The 21329-nt window shown below is 44.9% G+C and overlaps 1 protein-coding gene across 1 annotated transcript in view; it reads right to left on the bottom strand.

The window, feature by feature from the left end:
- LOC122924007 (ubiquitin carboxyl-terminal hydrolase CYLD-like) overlaps positions 1-21329 on the bottom strand; it is a 69086-nt gene that overhangs the window by 13118 nt on the left and 34639 nt on the right. Inside the window, exon 8 of the mRNA XM_044274933.1 lies at positions 17261-17383. Coding sequence (XP_044130868.1) covers positions 17261-17383 — 123 coding nt within the window. The remainder of the gene's footprint in view (positions 1-17260; positions 17384-21329) is intronic.

Here is a 21329-nt window from a genome sequence, read left to right as displayed (position 1 = left end):
ATGGGGGACAAGTTAAGGCTTTTCGGACTATGTCCAAATCCCAAGGAGAAGGCCTGACTGATGACACCAAGGAAGACCTGTCAACTGCTTTAAAAAACCTAGATACCCATGGACCATGCTGCAATCTTCTGATTGAAAAGAGCTGACAAGGCTGAGACGTGTACTTTTAAAAAAGGTACTACCTGCTAGACCCAGGTCTAACCCTTTTTGGAGGAATTCTAATACCAATTTTATGGGAGCAGAGGATGGAATATTATTAATCTGGATTTGTGCAAAGGCTAAAAAGTTTTGCCATACCCTAGTATAAATGGTAACAGTAACCTTCTTTCTAATCTTAATAAGGGTCGAAATTAGGGCCTCAGAAAAAACCCTTTTCCTTAGCATGTACCTCTCAAGTTCCAAGCAGTTAAGTGGAGGTTCTTTATATGAGGATGCAATAATGGTCCCTGGCTCAACAGGCCCCGGATCTCCGGAAGCACCCATGGGTCAGAGACCGACAGGATCCGGAGCCACGTGAACCAAGATCTTCTCGGCCAAAAGGGGGCAATGAGGATCACCCTTGCCCTCTCTCCCTGGATTTTTTGCAACACACAGGGAATTAAAGGAAAGGGAGGGAAGGCATAGGCCAGATGAAAATCCCATTTCTGAATCAAGGCATCTATCCCATAAGGGGATCCGGTCTTATCTAGGGAAAACATTATTTTTTTACTTTCTTGTTCTGGTGAGTCGCAAATAAATCTATGCCTGTTTGCCCCCAGAGGTCCGTTATCTTTTTGAAAATGGATTGGTCGAGAGACCACTTGGTTTGAGAAAGGATCTCACAACTTAGAAAGTCTGCCTGTTTGTTTTCGATGCCCTTGATATGGACTGCCGAGATTGAAGTAAATACTCTATGTGCTAGATTTAGGATTCTGTAGGCTTCTTGCATTAGAGTGCTGCACTTTGTGCCTCCCTGTTTGCTCAAGTATGAAACTACCGTCTTGTTGTCCGTTAGAATTCTTAAATCTCTTCCCTTTAGCCTGGGAAGGACAGAGTTCATTGCTAGACGTATGGCCATCAGCTCTTTCAGGTTGAAGAACCTTTTTTCTTGGACACTTCCCCAAAGGCCCTGAAGGGAGACCTCCAGAATATGAGCTCCCAATCCCCATGGGCTTGCGTCCGTGGTCAGACAAATTACTTCTTCCATTTTCCATGGAACGCCCTGGATTAGATTTTCTCTTTCCAGCCACCATGTCAAGTTCTGGAGGGTCTGGTTTGATATTTTTATCTTTACCTCTAGAGAGTTGCTTTCTTTCCATTGGGACAAGATCTCCCATTGTAGTCCCCTTGAATGGAGCTGTGCCCATCGTACTGCTGGAATACAAGATGTGAGAGACCCCAGAATCGACATCCCCTTCCTTTTTGAAATACAGGGTTTCTGATCAGGCCCCTGATTCTTTCTTGGATGAGACTTACTTTTTCCTCTGGCAAAAAACATCTCTGGAGGGACGAATCCAGAATTAATCCCAGAAAGGACTGCCTCTTTGTGGGACGTGGTCTTGATTTTTCCCCGAATTACTATTCACTACCTCTGCTACCGCTGTTCTGCAAGCATTTTTCCAACAATTAAAAAATCGTCTAGGTAGGGAATAAAAAGAATATCCCTCTCCCTGGGCTGCAAATAATTGCGATTATTGTCGTGAATACTCTTGGAGCCATAGATAGGCCGAAAGGGTACGCATCCTTAAGGTCGAGTACTGCCATGAAGCAATGAGGCGAAAGAAGGTTTATGGCTAAACTGATAGTTTCCATTTTGAATTTTTTGAACTGCAGGAACTGATTTAATTTCTTTAGGTTTATAATTGTTCTTAAAAACCCATCTGGTTTTTCTACCAGAAATAGGGAGGAATAAAACCCTTTGCCTTTCTCTTGCTCCATTACCGGGATTAAAACGGATTTTTCTATTACATTTTTTACCTCTTTTTCCATGGCAGATTTTCCTAGACTTGAAGTTTGAATTTTTGTAATAAAGAATCTTGCTGGGGGGACCAGACGGAATTCTAATTTTAAACTGCTGCGGATTAAGTCTAGAATCCAAGAACTTGATGAAATTTGGGTCCATTCTATGAAGACATTTTTTAGTCTGCCCCCCACTGGATATTTGGCGTCATTGTTGCTTTTGTTTATTTTTATCCCCAAAGGACTTGTTGAAGAAGTAGGTTTCTACCCTTCCTCTGGTTCCTAAATTTGTTATCTCTGGATTTTTTGTCCGATTCTCGATTCCCTCTGAAAGTACGAAAGGGCCGGTTAAAACCCATTTCCAGATAAAAGAAAAATCCTGGAACCCCGGAAAACTTCCTCTTTTTTTTTTTTTTTTTTTTTCCAGGAAAAGACATGTACAGATTAAGTTCAAGACAAATCATTTCCATAAAACAGACATTTATGAATATTTCACAAAAAGTCAGTTACAAAACAAAAGATTCGTACAATTCAAACCTCCATGTCAATTATTAATTTTCAAAACCTTTCATTTAAGAGTCCCCCTCCCCCTCCCAGATCTAAGAAGACCCCTTTCCCCTCCCACCCCCCCATTCCTACTCCGCCCCTAGTCCCTAAACATAAAACCAAACTTTCATCCTGCTTGGGCATAGGCTGCCAACTCGGCAATTACCATACAAATTGACAGACCTGGGTTAAAAGGTATTACGTCAAGATATGAGTAACGTCTCAAAAAACACGTCATTAAGCCAAACGACCTAACGTCCCTTTCAGCTGCTCCTCTAGATACCACTTCGTCAGTGTGAAAGGTTTCATGATGTTCTAAATTTCCGAAGCAGAGAAGAACTGTGACAGGAAGCCTCTCCATCTCTTCAGAAATTTGTCTCCCTTCCCTTCTTTATGTCTTTCTACCTCCCTACGCTCCAAGACCAGTAACTCTTTGAGATATGTTAGAATGTCATCTCTAGAGGGGACAGAGGGCCGAAGCCAGTGCTGCAGTATGCTCCTTTTGGCTACCATGCATAGTGCATGAAAGAGGGCTGGCAATCTACGCTCCAAAAGGACTCCATCCTTCAGTTCCTCCCAATAATGGAACAGAAACACCATAGGGTTCAAAGGGACCGTCAGATTCCAGCTATCCTTCGCTATCTGGGCAACATGGTTCCACAGGCTTTGGATTTGAGGGCAAGACCATATTCCATGGAATAGGTCGGTGTACAGTGTCTTACATTTTTGGCAACTAGTGAGCCTGTCCGGCTATTGGGAGCTGCCGGAAGATTGAAAGCATAGCATTAGCCTAAAATGTGTGTCCCTCCATGTTTCATTTATAACTGAACTCCTTAAAGCCCACCCTTTTAAGATCTTCTCCCCTGCCTCATCATCCTCCAAGATACGAGCCCATGGGCGGAACGCCAGATGCGGCAGACCATCCCCCAGAATCTCACGTAATTGGGAGTACAAGAGAGATATGGACTGTGAGCCTGTACCCCTTAGTATTATTTTATCAAATTCATTTTTCGTTGATTCCTTTGAAACATCCCTCAGCCTATCAGTCAGGAATTTACTGACCTGGGCGTATTGAATTATTTGAAAAGGACTCAGACGGAAAATGTCCCTAATCTCTTGATATGATAACCACCTATTCTCGGTTGTATGTAACAACTGTTGGGTCGTCAGTATTCCCTTCTGTTTCCATTCCTTAAATAGAGCATTACTCCTACCCTGCTCGAATTCGGGATGTCCCCACAAAGGCATATATTTCGAAACCCTCTGGCAGAGTCACAAATTCTTCCTAATAGTTCACCAAGCTGCCCAAGTGTGACGAAATGTAATAGAGTTCCGTAAGTGCATGGGGAGGGCTCTCAAGGCCGTGTGCAGCAAGTGGCAAGGATCCCACGGTGCACAAAGTTCCTTCTCCAAAGCATAGTCAGAGTGGAAGTTAGTATGGCGTAGCCAATCAATAATATGTCTGAGAAGGCATGCATGGTTATATAGTCTGATGTCAGGCACATTCATTCCCCCCTTAATTTTAAGGGCCATCGGCTTCCTCAGACTTATTCTTGGTCTCCTACCTTTCCAGATAAAGCATGTCACCTCACCATGAAGTCTGCTGATGTCAACATGCTTAATCAGCAAGGGCAGACGGAGAGGATAAAGAAGTCTGGAGAAACTGATCATTTTGACTAAATGAATTCTGCCTAGTAGGGATAGGGGCAAATTCTGCCATTTTCGCAACTCAAGTGCCACCTTTTTCAAAAGAGGGGTATAGTTCAAACCGCATAAGGACTCTGCTCTAGGACCTATCTTGATCCCTAAGTATGTGATGTAGTCTTTGGCCACTGGTATTCCACCTATATCACTCCTCAGACTTAATCTTGTCCCCTCCCGCCTTATCTGTAAGAGAGCGCACTTGGAGATATTTATCTTGAAACCTGAAAACTGACCAAAGTCCGCTACAGGTGTTCAGTACCACTTGTAGTTCTGAAACAGGGTTTTCCATAAATAAGAGGATATCATCAGCGAAAAAAATTGCTTTCAATTCAACGCCCCCCATTTTGATGCCCTCAGAAAAATACCATCAGAATTTAAGAATCGAACCAGTGGCTCCACAGCCAGATAGAATAGCAAGGGGGATAAGGGACAACCCTGCCTTGTTCCCCTATGCAGGCTGAAGGGGTCAGAAAGAAAGCCCTGCATGCCTATCCTGGCCATAGGTGTTGCGTATAACTGAGAAAGGTACTCCCTGAAGGAGCCCCTCACCCCAAACTTGTCCAGCACCCTCCCCAGCCACTCCCAGTGTATTTTATCAAAGGCTTTCTCAGCGTCTAGGGTGACTATGGAGGGTGCCGACCCACCTCCTTTACTCCGGCCCACCTCATCCAAGACCGCCAGGACCGACGTATGTTGGTGACCGCCGAACGGTTTCTAATGAACCCAATCTGTAGTGGACTGATCAAATTCGGGAGGATTCGTGCTAATCTATTAGCCATAAGTTTCTAAAGGATTTTAACATCCTGGTTAATGAGAGAAATCGGTCGGTACGACGCAGGATCCTCAGCTGGTTTTCCCTCTTTAGGAAGCATGCGTATATGTGCCATGTGCATTTGGGTGGACAGCCTTCCCCCCTGTAAGAGAACATTCCCCAACTTAGATAAAACTGGCGATACTTGAACTTTTAGAGCTTTATAAAAGTCTCATGAATACCCGTCGGGTCCCGGCGCCCAATTCCCAAGTAATTGTGATATCGTATTCAGTACTTCCCCTTCTGTAATGGGCCTATTGAGCTGAACTAAATCCTCCTGTGTAATTTTCGGGAGATTTAAACCATCTAGGAAGCTGGGTTCTGCCACTACGCTACCAGATGGTTTACTATATAGAGTCTCTTAGATGAGTGATTGGGGTTGTTTGTCTGCGCCCCTTAGCCAAATTAGCCAAGAGTCTGCCGGCCTTATCCCCAAACTTATGCAGCTCCAATTCCCACCTGGCTTTATGAAAACCCTCCTTTCTCATTGCCCAAATCTCAAAATCCCTTCTAGCTGCAATCCATTTGCCTTTGTTTTCTATTGTTTGATCTTGCACAAAAGCCCTGTAACAACTCTGAACTTCCTGGCTGCTCTTAACAAACTGTATTTTAGTAGCCCTCTTGAGGCCTGTTACATACGCTATGAACCTGCCTCTTAGAACTGACTTGCCCGCTTCCCAAAAAAGCAAAGGGTCAGTTTCATGTTCCTGGTTGAGAGTGCTGTATTCCAGCCACCAACCCCATAGTAATTCCACAAAAGTCTCGTCATCTGCCAGGAAAGACGGGAATTTCCAGATTAATTCCGCCCCTCTCGGTTCCACATCCACCAATGACAAAACCACTGGTGAAAGGTCCGAGATCACCAAATTTTCAATGGCCACGCCACTAACTCTGGGGAGAAGTTCCGGTTTAGCAAACCAGTAGTCTATGCGAGACCATGAAATTTGTGCATGGGAGAAAGCGGGTGAAATCTCGGTCATCAGGATGCGAGATCCGCCAGGCATCCACCACTGCAATGTCCTCCGTAAAGGAGGACAAAACCCCTCTCCTCCCATGAACCTTTTTCCTCAACTGGTCTAAATGCTTACGGTCCTCACTTTCAACCATTGTAGCGTTGAAATCCCCTCCCACCAGTATGTCACCTACAGGATCTGCCAAAATTTTACCTCTCAGGGAGGCAAAAAAACAGCCCTGCATTATATTGGGAGCATATACCGTATTTTTCGCCGTATAAGACGCAAAAATGGGGGGAAAATGCCCCTGCGTCTTATACGGCGAATGCTGTCAGTTTTACATCGCAAGCTGCGATGTAAAGCGAGCGGGGACTCGGGAAGGGACTGGGAGGAGGAGCTGGGTCCGGCAATAGCGGCGGGGCGGTGCAGTCACTGTACTATAGCCCCGCCCCGGTATACTAATATAATATGTCATATTCAATTAATGGTTATTAAATATGCCCCTTTATGCCTAATAGTACCTTAAATCCTAAGCGCTTCAGTAGTATGCAGGCCGGGCGGGCAGCAGCGTAACTCCCTGATGTCACGTGCCTGCGCCGCCTACTTTATGAATGAAGCAGGCGGCGCAGGCAAGTGACGTCAGTCGGCATTGTACTGAAGTGCTTAGGATTTAAGGTACTATTAGGAATAAAGAGACATATTTAATAACTATTCATTGAATAAGACATACTATATTAGTATACTGGAGCGGCAGGGGATCCCCCATAACAGTGTCCGTCATCCACAGATCCCCCCATAACAGTGTCTGTCATCCACAGATCCCCCCCATAACAGTGTCCGTCATCCACAGATCCCCCCCATAACAGTGTCCGTCATCCACAGATCCCCCCCATAACAGTGTCTGTCATCCACAGATCCCCCCCATAACAGTGTCCGTCATCCACAGATCCCCCCCATAACAGTGTCTGTCATCCACAGATCCCCCCCATAACAGTGTCTCTCATCCACAGATCCCCCCATAACAGTGTCTCTCATCCACAGATCCCCCCATAACAGTGTCAGTCATCCACAGATCCCCCCATAACAGTGTCCGGGCAGCCACTGATATAACTGCCTATTCTTGTCCGTTTTGCAGACAAGAATAGGACATGTTATATAATAAACAGGACCAGTCATGGTTGTCCCCCGGGGAAAAAAACATAATGTATCGGATCTGTTAGAGGACATAGCACCCCATATCATCTGACTTGGCTGATGTTACAGAGTATTAACAATGTATTTTTCCTCACACCGCTCGCCTTTTGGTACAACGTTGCTTCATCAGAAAAGAGTACCCCAATCTTGAGCAGTCCACGAGTGATGACGTTTCACAAAATTTAGTCTCAGGTTAGTCTTGGTTTATGTGCAGGTTTAAGTGAAGCATAATCTATGATGAGCTGTCAGCAAACAGTGCTAATACTAATATTCAATCCTTCTGAAGGACTCTTTGGAAGCCACATAACAATGCGCTTTATAGAGCTATCATCATGTGTGGTTTTTTAGGATGATCATTTTTCTTTCCATCACTCAAATCACCTGAATCCCGATATTTTGTGATGGCGTTATGGATTGCAGTTTTGCCAACTCTCCTCTTTCTGCTTATGTCCCATTCAAAGTATCTTTCACTGTGTAAACTCACTATTTGTCCCCTCAAAATAACAATTAATAGCGTTGTACCCACAGCAACAATGCATATACAACCTCTCATTGCGAACACTAGAAGCAAACTGCACTGAAAAGCTTCCACTTATGCTGTCAACACCTGCTTCGATTATATGATGTAATGACAATAGGAGGATGTAGAATATGGACAGCATATGATGCAATTTTCAGAAATCGCCTATTACAAATAGATGATCTTAAACTTCTGCAAGGGACTGTAAATCTCTCCCTCACAGCTCGTTCTGGTCTCTCTCTCCTGTGTACGGATGTGATCAGTGAATTTCAGACAGTGAACAGGAAAAGGAGTGGGAAGAAGTGCAGAAAACAGGCACTTTTCCTTAATAAACTATACTACAAAGTGCACTATATTCACTTATACAATTTAATGATGAAAAATAAAATAAAAATGTAGGTACACTTTAACCCATTTAGGCTACTTTCACACTTGCGTTCGGGGCTCCACTTGTGAGTTCCGTTCAAAGGCTCTCACAAGCGGCCCCGAACGGATCCGTACTGCCCCAATGCATTCTGAATGGATAAGGATCCGCTCAGAATGCATCAGTCTGGCAGCGTTTGGCCTCTGTTCCGCTCAGCAGGCGGACACCCGAACGCTGCTTGCAGCGTTTTGGTGTCCGCCTGGCCGTGCGGAGGCGTACGGATCCGTTCATAGTTACAATGGAAGTCAATGGGGACGGATCCGTCTGTCCTGGCTCCGCTTTGACACGGATCCGTTCGAAAACGTTCATGTTTCTGCGCATGCCCAGTAACTTCCTGTCCCTCCCCCTCATCTGTCCCTCCCCCTCATCGTCGGCCATTTTGGATCATCGACTTGGTGAGACTGGTAAGTATGAAGTTTTGTCTGTTTGTCCATCTCTCTTTTTTTTACTATCTATCCATCTATCTATCTCTCTCTCTATTTCTAGGGTGGGGGGGGCTGCTGGCACTTGGGAAGGGGTGTGTGTGTCTGGAACAATGGGAGCCGCTGGCACTGGTGGTGTGGGCTGCCTTTATGGGGGGCTTCTGGCACCGGGGGGGGGGGCGTGTGGCTGGAACTGTGGTTGCTGCTGGCACTGCGGGGGTGTTTGTGGCTGGAACAGTGCGGTTTGCTGGAACTGCGGGGGTGTTTGTGGCTGGAACTGTGCGGTTTGCTGGCACTGCGGGGGTGTTTGTGGCTGGAACTGTGCGGTTTGCTGGCACTGCAGGGGTGTTTGTGGCTGGAACTGTGCGGTTTGCTGGCACTGCGGGGGTGTTTGTGGCTGGAACTGTGCGGTTTGCTGGCACTGCGGGGGTGTTTGTGGCTGGAACTGTGCGGTGCTTCTGGATGGAACTGCAGGGTTTTTTGTGGCTGGAACTGTGCGGTGCTTCTGGCAGCGCGGGGGTGTTTGTGGATGGAACTGTGCGGTGCTTCTGGCAGTGCGGGGGTGTTTGTGGCTGGAACTGTGTCTGCTGCTGGCACTGCGGGGGTGTTTGTGACTGGAACTGTGGGGGCTGCTGGCATTGGGGGGGCTGAGGGCACTGTGGGAGAGTTGTTTGGAACTGGGGGCCTGATATCATTGTGGGTGGATGCTGGCACTATGCGGGGCTGCTGTCTCTCGGGGTGTTTATGTAACTTGGGGGGATTATGGCTCCTGTCGGATTAATTTTTTTAATCATTTTATTATTAGGGTCGTTCCAAAAAAAGAAAGAGACATCTGCGGTGGGGAAGCCCATATCTATATTTTAAAAAGTAAGTATTAACCCCTTAAGGACCAGGCTCATTTTCACCTTAAGGACCAGGCCATTTTTTGCAAATCTGACCAGTGTCACTTTAAGTGCTGATAACTTTAAAACGCTTTTACTTATACAGGCCATTCTGAGATTGTTTTTTCGTCACATATTGTACTTCATGACACTGGTAAAATAAAGTCAAAAAAATTAATTTTTTTGCATAATAAAATGCCTAATTTACCCAAAATTTGGAAAAATTAGCAAATTTCAAAGTTTCAGTTTCTCTACTTCTGTAATACATAGTAATACCCCCAAAAATTGTGATGACTTAACATTCCCCATATGTCTAGTTCATGTTTGAATTATTTTGGGAATGATATTTTATTTTTTGGGGATGTTACAAGGCTTAGAAGTTTAGAAGCAAATCTTGAAATTTTTCAGAAATTTACAAAAACCCAATTTTTAGGGACCAGTTCAGGTCTGAAGTCACTTTGCGAGGCTTACATAATAGAAACCGCCCAAAAATGACCCCATTCTATAAACTACACCCCTCAAGGTATTCAAAACTGATTTTACAAACTCAGTTAACCCTTTAGGTGTTGCACAAGAGTTATTGGCAAATGGGGATGAAATTTGAGAATTTCATTTTTTTGCCAAATTTTCCATTTTAACCCATTTTTTCCACTAACAAAGCAAGGGTTAACAGCCAAACAAGACTGTATCTTTATTGCCCTAACTCTGCCGTTTACAGAAACACCCCATATGTGGCCGTAAACTACTGTACGGCCACACAGCAGGGCGTAGAGGGAAAGGTACGCCGTATGGTTTTTGGAAGCCAGATTTTGCTGGACAGTTTTTTTGACACCATGTCCCATTTGAAGCCCCCTGATGCACCCCTAGAGTAGAAACTTCATAAAAGTGACCCCATCTAAGAAACGACACCCCTCAAGGTATTCAAAACTGATTTTACAAACTTTGTTAACCCTTTAGGTGGAAAATAGAGATACAATTTCAAAATTTCACTTTGTGGGCAGATTTTCCATTTTAATATTTTTTTTCCAGTTACAAAGCAAGGGTTAACAGCAAAACAAAACTCATTATTTATGGCCCTGATTCTGTAGTTTACAGAAACACCTCATATGTGGTTGTAGATCGCTGTACGGGCAAACGGCAGGGCGCAGAAGGAAAGGAATGCCACACGGTTTTTGGAAGGCAGATTTTGCTGGACTGGTTTTTTGACACCATGTCCCATTTGAAGCCCCCCTGATGCACCCCTAGAGTAGAAACTCCAAAAAAGTGACCCCATTTTAGAAAGTACGGAATAGGGTGGCAGTATTGTTGGTACTAGTTCAGGGTAGATATGATTTTTGGTTGCTCTATATTACACCTTTTGTGCGGCAAGGTAACAAGAAATAGCTTTTTTGGCACGTTTTTTTTTGTTATTTACAACATTCATCTGACAGGTAAGATCATGTGGTAATTTTATAGAGCAGGTTGTCACGGAAGCAGCGATACCTAATATGTATACAATTTTTTTTATTTATGTAAGTTTTATACAATAACTTCATTTTTAAAACCAAAAAATTGTTTAGTGTCTCCATAGTCTGAGAGCCATAGTTTTTTTCAGTTTTTGGGCGATTATCTTGAGTAGGGTCTAATTTTTTGCGGGATGAGATGACAGTTTGATTGGCACTATTTTGGGGTGCATATGACTTTTTGATCGCTTGCTATTACACTTTTTGTGACGTAAGATGGCAAAAAATTGCTTTTTTTACACAGATTTTTATTTATTTTTTTACGGTGGTCACCTGAGGGGTTAGGTCATGTGATATTTATATAGAGCCGGTCGATACGGACGCGGCAATACCTAATATGTATACTTTATTTATTTTTTATGTAGGTTTTACACAATGATTTTATTTTTGAAACAAAAAAAAATGATGTTTTAGTGTCTCCATAGTCTAAGAGCCATAGTTTTTTCTGTTTTTGGGCGATTATCTTGAGTAGGGTCTCATTTTTTGCGGGATGAGATGACGGTTTGATTGGTACTATTTTGGCGTACATGCGACTTTTTTGATCACTTTTATTACCTTTTTTGGGAAGTAAGGTGGGCAAAATTTCTAAGTTTTTATTTTTTTATTTTTATGGCGTTCACTGTGCGGGGAAAGTAACATGACCGTTTTATAGATCAGGTCGTTACGGACGCGGCGATACCTAATATGTGTAGTTATTTTTATTTTTTTTATTTTTATTCAGTGATAAATGTTTTTTTTTTTTTATCTTAACTTTTTCACTTATTTTTTTTATTTTTTGACCCAGACCTACTTGGTTCTTGAAGATCCAGTGGGTCTGATGTCTGTAAAATACAGTACAGAACCCTATATAGGTTTCTGTACTGTATTTTACTTACACTGAACAGATCTATGCTTTCAGCACAGATCTGTTCAGCACCATGGACAGCAGGACGCCTGAGCAGGCGTCCTGTTGCCATGGGAACCCTTCCCCGTCTGCCACAACTTCGCAGACGGGGAAGGGTGAGGACGGGGCTTCGGGGGGGCTGTCTGGGGGCTCTCTCCATCTCCATCGGGGGGCTGCAAAGGCACAGCAGCCCCCCGATCGGAGAGGGAGGGAGCTCCCTCTTACTGTTAACCTTTTCCATACAGCGGTCCGTACGGACCGCTGTATGGAAAGGGTTAAACGGCTGACATCGCATCAACGATGTCAGCCGTTTATACCAGGGTGCCAGCAATGTGCTGGCACCCTGGTATACCCACTGTACACCAACGATTACGCAATGGGAGGCGGGCGGGGGATCGCGATCCCGCCTGCCGCACCGCCCGCCTCCCGCAACGCCCCCACCGCCTGCGACACCCCCCCTGCACCACCCGCCGCCATCAAATCATGCAGGGGTGCAGGGGGGGTGTACTATATCGATTTTAGGCACTCTAAAGTTTCTGATCCCCGCGATCAGAAACTGCAAAAAGCGCAGCAAACCGCAGGTCTGAATTGACCTGCGGTTTGCTGCGATCGCCGACACGGGGGGGTCACATGACCCCCCCTGGCGTTTTAACAGGATGCCGGCTGAATGATTTCAGCCGGCATCCTGTTCAAATTAACCCCTGCAGCGCTGGAATGCCGATTTTAAAGTCAGGACGTACCGGTACGTCCTCGGTCCTTAAGGACTCGGGAAATAGGGCGTACCGGTACGTCCTCGGTCCTTAAGGGGTTAAAAAAAAAAACTAAAAAAATTTTGATATATGAGGAAATAGTGCTCTACAAGTTCCTTTAACGTTATCTGCATTTTGTCTGGTATTCTGTTGCGTACAGATGTCATCAAAGAAGACATTGATAGACTGGCGTAACCCACCCAGAAGGCGCCGCCGTATCCAGTGGCCCGTAAGTATAAAATCAACACTTGGACTTTTTACTGTTTGATTCGTTGCATTAATCAGTATGTGCTCTTATTATAGATTTCTTCATCTTCTGTGGAGGGCTCTCCGCAAGTGGCTGCCGGGGCCAGCTCACCTGCTGCATCGCCAGCGTCCAGGGGAGGTGGACCAAGCCCGGACCGGGGCTGTCAAGAAGTATATATATATATATATATATATATATATATATTTCTTAAAAATTGGTTTAAGTACAGTCTTCTAAAAAAATTTTTATTTGTATTAGCAATCTGCACCTAGAGCCGCCAGCGAGGATCCCCCAGTCGCCTCCAGAGTCCGCGGGAATGATCGTGGCGGTCGTAGACGTGTAAGTATTGAATTTAGTAGTTTTAATTAGCATTTTGTATTAGGATTTACATTCAATTTTGTATTTCCTTTTTTTTCAGGGTTCCCTAGGCTCCACCAGGGAGGATGAGGAGTTCGGGGTTGCGAGTATAGATAACCTGCTCCTCATCCGACTGGTGGAGGCGCGTCCAGCGTTATGGGACCACGCCGACCGCCACCACGCCGATTATCGCCATACCCAGCGGCTCTGGAGGGACATCTCTGCAGAAGTTTTAGAGACCTGGGGGGATCTAGATGCGGCTGCTCAGGAGAAATATGGTAAGTAAAACAATATGCATTTTAATAAATTAAAATATTGTTGTTTTCCTTTCAACATGCTGATTTTAGTTTTTATTGTTTTTTTCCATAGTCAAACTGGTTATAACGCGTTGGCGATCTATCCGGGACCGCTTCAGGAGGGATTACAACAAGGAGGGTCAGGCCCCGAGTGGCTCCGGAGGAACCTCAGGGGCCACATACATCCATACGGCGGCCCTGGGGTTCCTACGAAAGGCAATGGCACCAAAAAGGTAAATATTTATAACAACTGTTTAAAAAATAAATTGTAAAGGGGCTGTCCGAGACAGTGGAGCGTTTGGCTCCCCTGTTTTGGACAGCCCCCCCACAGTCAGATGGACAACTGTTCTCTCCGTCTGAGTGAAAGGGACTGTCTGAGGTAGGGTAGCGTTTGGCTCCCCTGTTTTGGCCAGCCCCCCACAGTCAGAGGGACAACTGTTCTCTCCGTCTGAGTGTAAGGGGCTGTCTGAGACAGGGTAGCGTTTGGCTCCCCTGTTTTGGCCAGCCCCCTATGCTATACGGTAGACATAGCATAGAACATGGATGTTTTATTTAAAGAACAATTCCTAACTTTCCTTTTTTTTTTTCTACAGAAGTGCCAGCAGCACTCGGGAGCCTGACCAACCTCCTGAGGCGGAACCAGTACAGATCGCCAGCGCCAGCCCTCCTGTCCCTGATGCATCGGCTCAGGATAATCCGGGTCCCCTACCGGGTCCCTCCGTTCAACAGAGGCTCTTAGGTTTCCGTCAAAATTTAAGAGCCCTGGTGAGCGGGCAGAGATCTGGTAGGCCAAGTCGAGCCGATTATGCGAACCTTGTAGAGGTCGTTTCCGACGCTCTAGAAGGTTTTGCCCGACATCAAATGGAGTTTGGTGCTGACTTGATTCGCCGCTGGGAAGGGGCGGAGTCGGCGTATCAACGCAGCCCAAACTACCATTATGGGCTAAACATGATCGGTTTGATGGACTCAATGACGCCCGAGCAGTTACATCAGTTTAAAATCATGGTAGAGAACGGGTCATGGGAAATCATGTACCGCCCCCAACCCCCACCCCCACCCCCATCCCACACCTACCCCCCATCCCATTCTTATTCTTTTTCTTCTCCTGCCCCTTTTCCTCCTACTTCTTTTCAAACTCCCTCCACCTCTACACATGCTCGGGTCCCCTCCTCCTCAGACCCTTCCTTTCTCCACACCCCTCAATTACGCCCTGCATCCTTTCCTATGGCCCGTAGTTTAACCTCAGTGGCTCGCCAGGACAGGGGGGCTACCATTGCCAGCCCCAGCGCATCGAGTCCACGAGAGTCCACCTCCCCTACCAGTTATGAACAGTTGTAAAAAAAAAAAAAAGTTTATAATTTATTTATTTATTGACAGAAAAAAAAACAATTATACTTTACTGCACTGTGTCTGTCTTTTTATTGTCCTGTACAGGGAACATTGGCACTCTAGCTGTGTTGAAATAAAAACTACCCTAGTCTCACTACTGTGCGTTTATTGCAAGTTGAGCTGCCCGCGGGGATATAGTCTTGCACTAATAGATCATATGAGTGCAGGACAATAGCCCAATTTGCGGCACAACATGGTCAGCATCATGATGCTCTGTACTCCTGTACGTACTATCAATGACGATCAGGGACATATGGCCCGCTAACGAACACTATACATCTTTAAGTGCATGTAGTCGTGCACAAGAAAGTCGGACCAGCTTTGGAACTTCAACAAGATAGCCATGGAGAAATATAGGAGCATTACAACCCTATAGATCTCAATACATGAAGATGGAACCTAGAGATGCTTTTCCTTTCAAAACGGATCCGCTAAACGGATGACAAAACGGAAACCAACGTGACAAACGGATCCGTAATACAGACGGATCCGTACAAACGGATCCGTCTGAATTGCTTCCGTTTGGCTCCATTTAGTCAGTTTATTGACGGATCCGTTTGAAATGCCCTTCAAGCGGATCCGTGAAACGCTAGTGTGAAAGTAGCCTTAGGCTGCTTTGACAAAGTTAGCAAAGTTTGGTCAGTGCTTCATCACTGATTCCTATCAGTGATTGTGATACAAAACCATGAGTAGAGCCTACACCGAGATAAGGTACATAATAAAAAGATAAAGATTGGGCCCTCTTCCGTGTTTTGGCTCACCATCACTGACCAAACACCAAATCTGTTATCTGTGTAATGTGAAGGCGCGCGCACACACACACATATACAGGTCCTTCTAAAAAAATTAGCATATTGTGATAAAGTTCATTATTTTCTGTAATGTACTGATAAACATTAGACTTTCATATATTTTAGATTCATTACACACCAACTGAAGTAGTTCAAGCCTTTTATTGTTTTAATATTGATGATTTTGGCATACAGCTCATGAAAACCCAAATTTCCTATCTCAAAAAATTAGCATATTTCATCCGACCAATAAAAGAAAAGTGTTTTTAATACAAAAAAAGTCAACCTTCAAATAATTATGTTCAGTTATGCACTCAATACTTGGTCGGGAATCCTTTTGCAGAAATCACTGCTTCAATGCGGCATGGCATGGAGGCAATCAGCCTGTGGCACTGCTGAGGTGTTATGGAGGCCCAGGAGGCTTCGATAGCGGCCTTAAGCTCATCCAGAGTGTTGGGTCTTGCGTCTCAACTTTCTCTTCCCAATATCCCACAGATTCTCTATGGGGTTCAGGTCAGGAGAGTTGGCAGGCCAATTGAGCACAGTAATACCATGGTCAGTAAACCATTTACCAGTGGTTTTGGCACTGTGAGCAGGTGCCAGGTCGTGCTGAAAAATTAAATCTTCATCTCCATAAAGCTTTTCAGCAGATAGAAGCATGAAGTGCTCCAAAATCTCCTGATAGCTAGCTGCATTGACCCTGCCCTTGATAAAACACAGTGGACCAACACCAGCAGCTGACATGGCACCTCAGACCATCACTGACTGTGGGTACTTGACACTGGACTTCAGGCATTTTGGCATTTCCCTCTCCCCAGTCTTCCTCCAGACTCTGGCACCTTGATTTCCGAATGACATGCAACAGTCCAGTGCTGCTTCTCTGTAGCCCAGGTCAGGCGCTTCTGCCGCTGTTTCTGGTTCAAAAGTGGCTTGACCTGGGGAATGCGGCACCTGTAGCCCATTTCCTGCACACGCCTGTACACGGTGGCTCTGGATGTTTCTACTCCAGACTCAGTCCACTGCTTCCGCAGGTCCCCCAAGGTCTGGAATTGGTCCTTCTCCACAATCTTCCTCAGGGTCCGGTCACCTCTTCTCGTTGTGCAGCGTTTTCTGCCACACTTTTTCCTTCCCACAGACTTCCCACTGAGGTGCCTTGATACAGCACTCTGGGAACAGCCTATTCGTTCAGAAATTTCTTTCTGTGTCTTACCCTCTTGCTTGAGGGTGTCAATGATGGCCTTCTGGACAGCAGTCAGGTCGGCAGTCTTACCCATGATTGCGGTTTTGAGTAATGAACCAGGCTGGGAGTTTTTAAAAGCCTCAGGAATCTTTTGCAGGTGTTTAGAGTTAATTAGTTGATTCAGATGATTAGGTTAATAGCTCGTTTAGAGAACCTTTTCATGATATGCTAATTTTTTGAGATAGGAGTTTTGGGTTTTCATGAGCTGTATGCCAAAATCATCAATATTAAAACAATAAAAGGCTTGAAGTACTTCAGCTGGTGTGTAATGAATCTAAAATATATGAAAGTCTAATGTTTATCAGTACATTACAGAAAATAATGAACTTTATCACAATATGCTAATTTTTTTAGAAGGACCTGTATATGTCACTCACACACACAAAGCTATATAGATTTTAAACTGTACTTACTTGCGCAAAGGGTTGACTATCTCCGTGCGCAGCAAGTCCCGTGTGTCAGTGTAAGAATCGCTGTCATTCTTGTCTGGGGGGCGCAGAAGTAGAGTGTCCAGTGCAGACGAACAAGCAAACATGCTGAAACACAGAATTATAACTAGGGATGAGCACATTTCTTATTTTGAGGACTCCAGCATAACATAAACCGGATGGATCAGTTATGCATTCCATCATGGAATTGAGTTATGGTCCGAGGTAACGTAATACATAATGCAATTCAGTAAATACCACAACACGAACCTGCACACAAACTTCAAAATTTGAAATTTGGCCATCCCTAATTATAACAACCAAACTGTATGGTTATTCAGTACTGTAAGGGTTTAAAGAGGGGGGCAAAATTTACCATTAGGCACTGGAGTACCAATGCCTAGGGTGGCGTGCTACAGGATTGTAATAAACACTGCAAATACAGTAATTTTTGTTCCATGAGTACGTACAGTATATGACCAGCTCCAGCAGCTGGAGACTTAGGGTATGTTTATATGAGCTCTATTATTTCCATTGTTCTGTTCCAATAACTGAAATGCTGGATTCAACCCATAACTAACAGGAATGGAGCCAAACAGATATATCCCACTGACTATAATGGGGTTGGTTTGGTTTGTGTTCAAAAAAACTTTTTAGGCTACTCTCACATTAGCGTTCGGAGTTCCGTTTGAAGGCTCTCACAAGCGGCCCCGAACGCATCCGTCCAGCCCTAATGCATTCTGAGTGGATGCGGATCAGCTCAGAATGCATCCGTCTGGCAGCGTTTGGCCTCCGCTCCGCTCAGCAGGCGGACACCTGAACGCTGCTTGCAGCCGTGGACACAGAGAATCAGAAAGGAAATTCTCTGCAATCAGGGGGCATGAAGCAATAATAAAAAGGTATATGGAAGAATATGATGCCAGTTATTTTGTTTGGGACAAGACAGGTGTATTACTTTATCAAAGTCTATATACAGGTCCTTCTCAAAAAATTAGCATATTGTGATAAAGTTCATTATTTTCTGTAATGTACTGATAAACATTAGACTTTCATATATTTTAGATTCATTACACACCAACTGAAGTAGTTCAAGCCTTTTATTGTTTTAATATTGATGATTTTGGCATACAGCTCATGAAAACCCAAAATTCCTATCTCAAAAAATTAGCATATCATGAAAAGGTTCTCTAAACGAGCTATTAACCTAATCATCTGAATCAACTAATTAACTCTAAACACCTTCAAAAGATTCCTGAGGCTTTTAAAAACTCCCAGCCTGGTTCATTACTCCAAACCGCTATCATGGGTAAGACTGCCAACCTGACTGCTGTCCAGAAGGCCATCATTGACACCCTCAAGCAAGAGGGTAAGACACAGAAAGAAATTTCTGAACGAATAGGCTGTTCCCAGAGTGCTGTATCAAGGCACCTCAGTGGGAAGTCTGTGGGAAGGAAAAAGTGTGGCAGAAAATGCTGCACAACGAGAAGAGGTGACCGGACCCTGAGGAAGATTGTGGAGAAGGACCGATTCCAGACCTTGGGGGACCTGCGGAAGCAGTGGTCTGAGTCTGGAGTAGAAACATCCAGAGCCACCGTGTACAGGCGTGTGCAGGAAATGGGCTACAGGTGCCGCATTCCCCAGAAACAGCGGCAGAAGCGCCTGACCTGGGCTACAGAGAAGCAGCACTGGACTGTTGCATGTCATTCGGAAATCAAGGTGCCAGAGTCTGGAGGAAGACTGGGGAGAGGGAAATGCCAAAATGCCTGAAGTCCAGTGTTGAGTACCCACAGTCAGTGATGGTCTGGGGGGCCATGTCAGCTGCTGGTGTTGGTCCACTGTGTTTTATCAAGGGCAGGGTCAATGCAGCTAGCTAGGGCTGCAACGATTAATCGATGTAATCGATTATATTCGATAACTGGATTCGTTGTCGACGAATCCAGTTATCGAATAATCACCGATTCGTTGCTATGCGGGCGGGCGGGCGGGCGGTCGCTGCATCTTTATTTTACCTTTTTACAATGACGCTCCCGCTCCTGTAACAGCCAGGCAGAGCGGACGGCGGCGTAACGTCACTCACGTGACACGCCTGCTCCGCCTCCTTCATTCATGAAGTGGGCGGAGCAGGCGCGTCACGTGAGTGAGTGACGTTACGCCGCCGTCCGCTCTGCCTGGCTGTTACAGGAGCGGGAGCGTCATTGTAAAAAGGTAAAATAAAGATGCAAGCATCGGGGCCGGGGCTGTAAGGGGGAGGGGGGAGGGGGGATCTGTCTATGGCACTGCTATGGGAAGGGGGGGGGGGGGTCTGTGTATAGCACTGCTATGGGGAGGGGGGAGGATCTGTCTATGGCACTGCTATGGGGAGGGGGGTCTGTGCACTGTTATGAGGAAAGGGATCTGTGCACTGTTATGCCCATAACAGTGCACATATCCCCCTCTCCATAACTACGCCGTCCACAGATCCCCCTCTCCATAACTACGCCGTCCACAGATCCCCCTCTCCATAACTACGCCGTCCACAGATCCCCCATAAGTGTCGTCCACAGATCCCCCATAAGTGTCGTCCACAGATCCCCCATAAGTGTCGTCCACAGATCCCCCATAAGTGTCGTCCACAGATCCCCCATAAGTTTCGTCCACAGATCCCCCATAAGTTTCGTCCACAGATCCCCCATAAGTGTCGTCCACAGATCCCCCATAAGTGTCGTCCACAGATCCCCCATAAGTGTCGTCCACAGATCCCCCATAATAGTGTCGTCCACAGATCCCCCATAATAGTGTCGTCCACAGATCCCCCATAATAGTGTCGTCCACAGATCCCCCATAATAGTGTCGTCCACAGATCCCCCATAATAGTGTCGTCCACAGATCCCCCATAATAGTGTCGTCCACAGATCCCCCATAATAGTGTCGTCCACAGATCCCCCATAATAGTGTCGTCCACAATTTGTTTTAATATGGCCTTTGAACATAATTTTTCAAGTAAGATCATATAAACCTCTCTGTTTGGTAATTTTGTCGTTTTTTCCGATTAATCGTAGAAATTAATCGGCAACTAATCGATTATTCAAATAATCGTTAGCTGCAGCCCTACAGCTAGCTATCAGGAGATTTTGGAGCACTTCATGCTTCCATCTGCTGAAAAGCTTTATGGAGATGAAGATTTGATTTTTCAGCACGACCTGGCACCTGCTCACAGTGCCAAAACCACTGGTAACTGGTTTACTGACCATGGTATTACTGTGCTCAATTGGCCTGCCAACTCTCCTGACCTGAACCCCATAGAGAATCTGTGGGATATTGGGAAGAGAAAGTTGAGAGACGCAAGACCCAACACTCTGGATGAGCTTATGGCCGCTATCGAAGCATCCTGGACCTCCATAACACCTCAGCAGTGCCACAGGCTGATTGCCTCCATGTCACGCCGCATTGAAGCAGTCATTTCTGCAAAAGGATTCCCGACCAAGTATTGAGTGCATAACTGAACATAATTATTTGAAGGTTGACTTTTTTTGTATTAAAAACACTTTTATTTTTTTGGTCGGATGAAATATGCTAATTTTTTGAGATAGGAAATGTGGGTTTTCATGAGCTGTATGCCAAAATCATCAATATTAAAACAATAAAAGGCTTGAACTACTTCAGTTGGTGTGTAATGAATCTAAAATATATGAAAGTCTAATGTTTATCAGTACATTACAGAAAATAATGAACTTTATCACAATATGCTAATTTTTCGAGAAGGACCTGTATACAAAGCACATAAATATGATGTTGTGGCACAAAATTATTGCGGCTTTTCACAGTGAGTTTGTGATCATTGTGAGAAAAAAGCAACTCATTTCTGAATGCAAAACTTGAGGAAACTATGAGCTAGGAAGTGTAAAAACCATTTTTATTGCTGTTGATAATGCAGGCAATCTCTGTTCTTCGAACATCTGTGCATGAACATTGACATACAAGAGATTTTTGCTGTGAGAGCAGCATTGCGTTAAAAAGCACAGAACTGGTCATTTAGGAAAATATTACAGGCAGCCCATAAAAATTTTAAAACTGA

Source organism: Bufo gargarizans, chromosome 1 (assembly GCF_014858855.1).
Source record: "Bufo gargarizans isolate SCDJY-AF-19 chromosome 1, ASM1485885v1, whole genome shotgun sequence".
NCBI classification, from domain to species: domain Eukaryota; kingdom Metazoa; phylum Chordata; class Amphibia; order Anura; family Bufonidae; genus Bufo; species Bufo gargarizans.
This window is presented reverse-complemented; position numbering and strand designations above follow the sequence as displayed.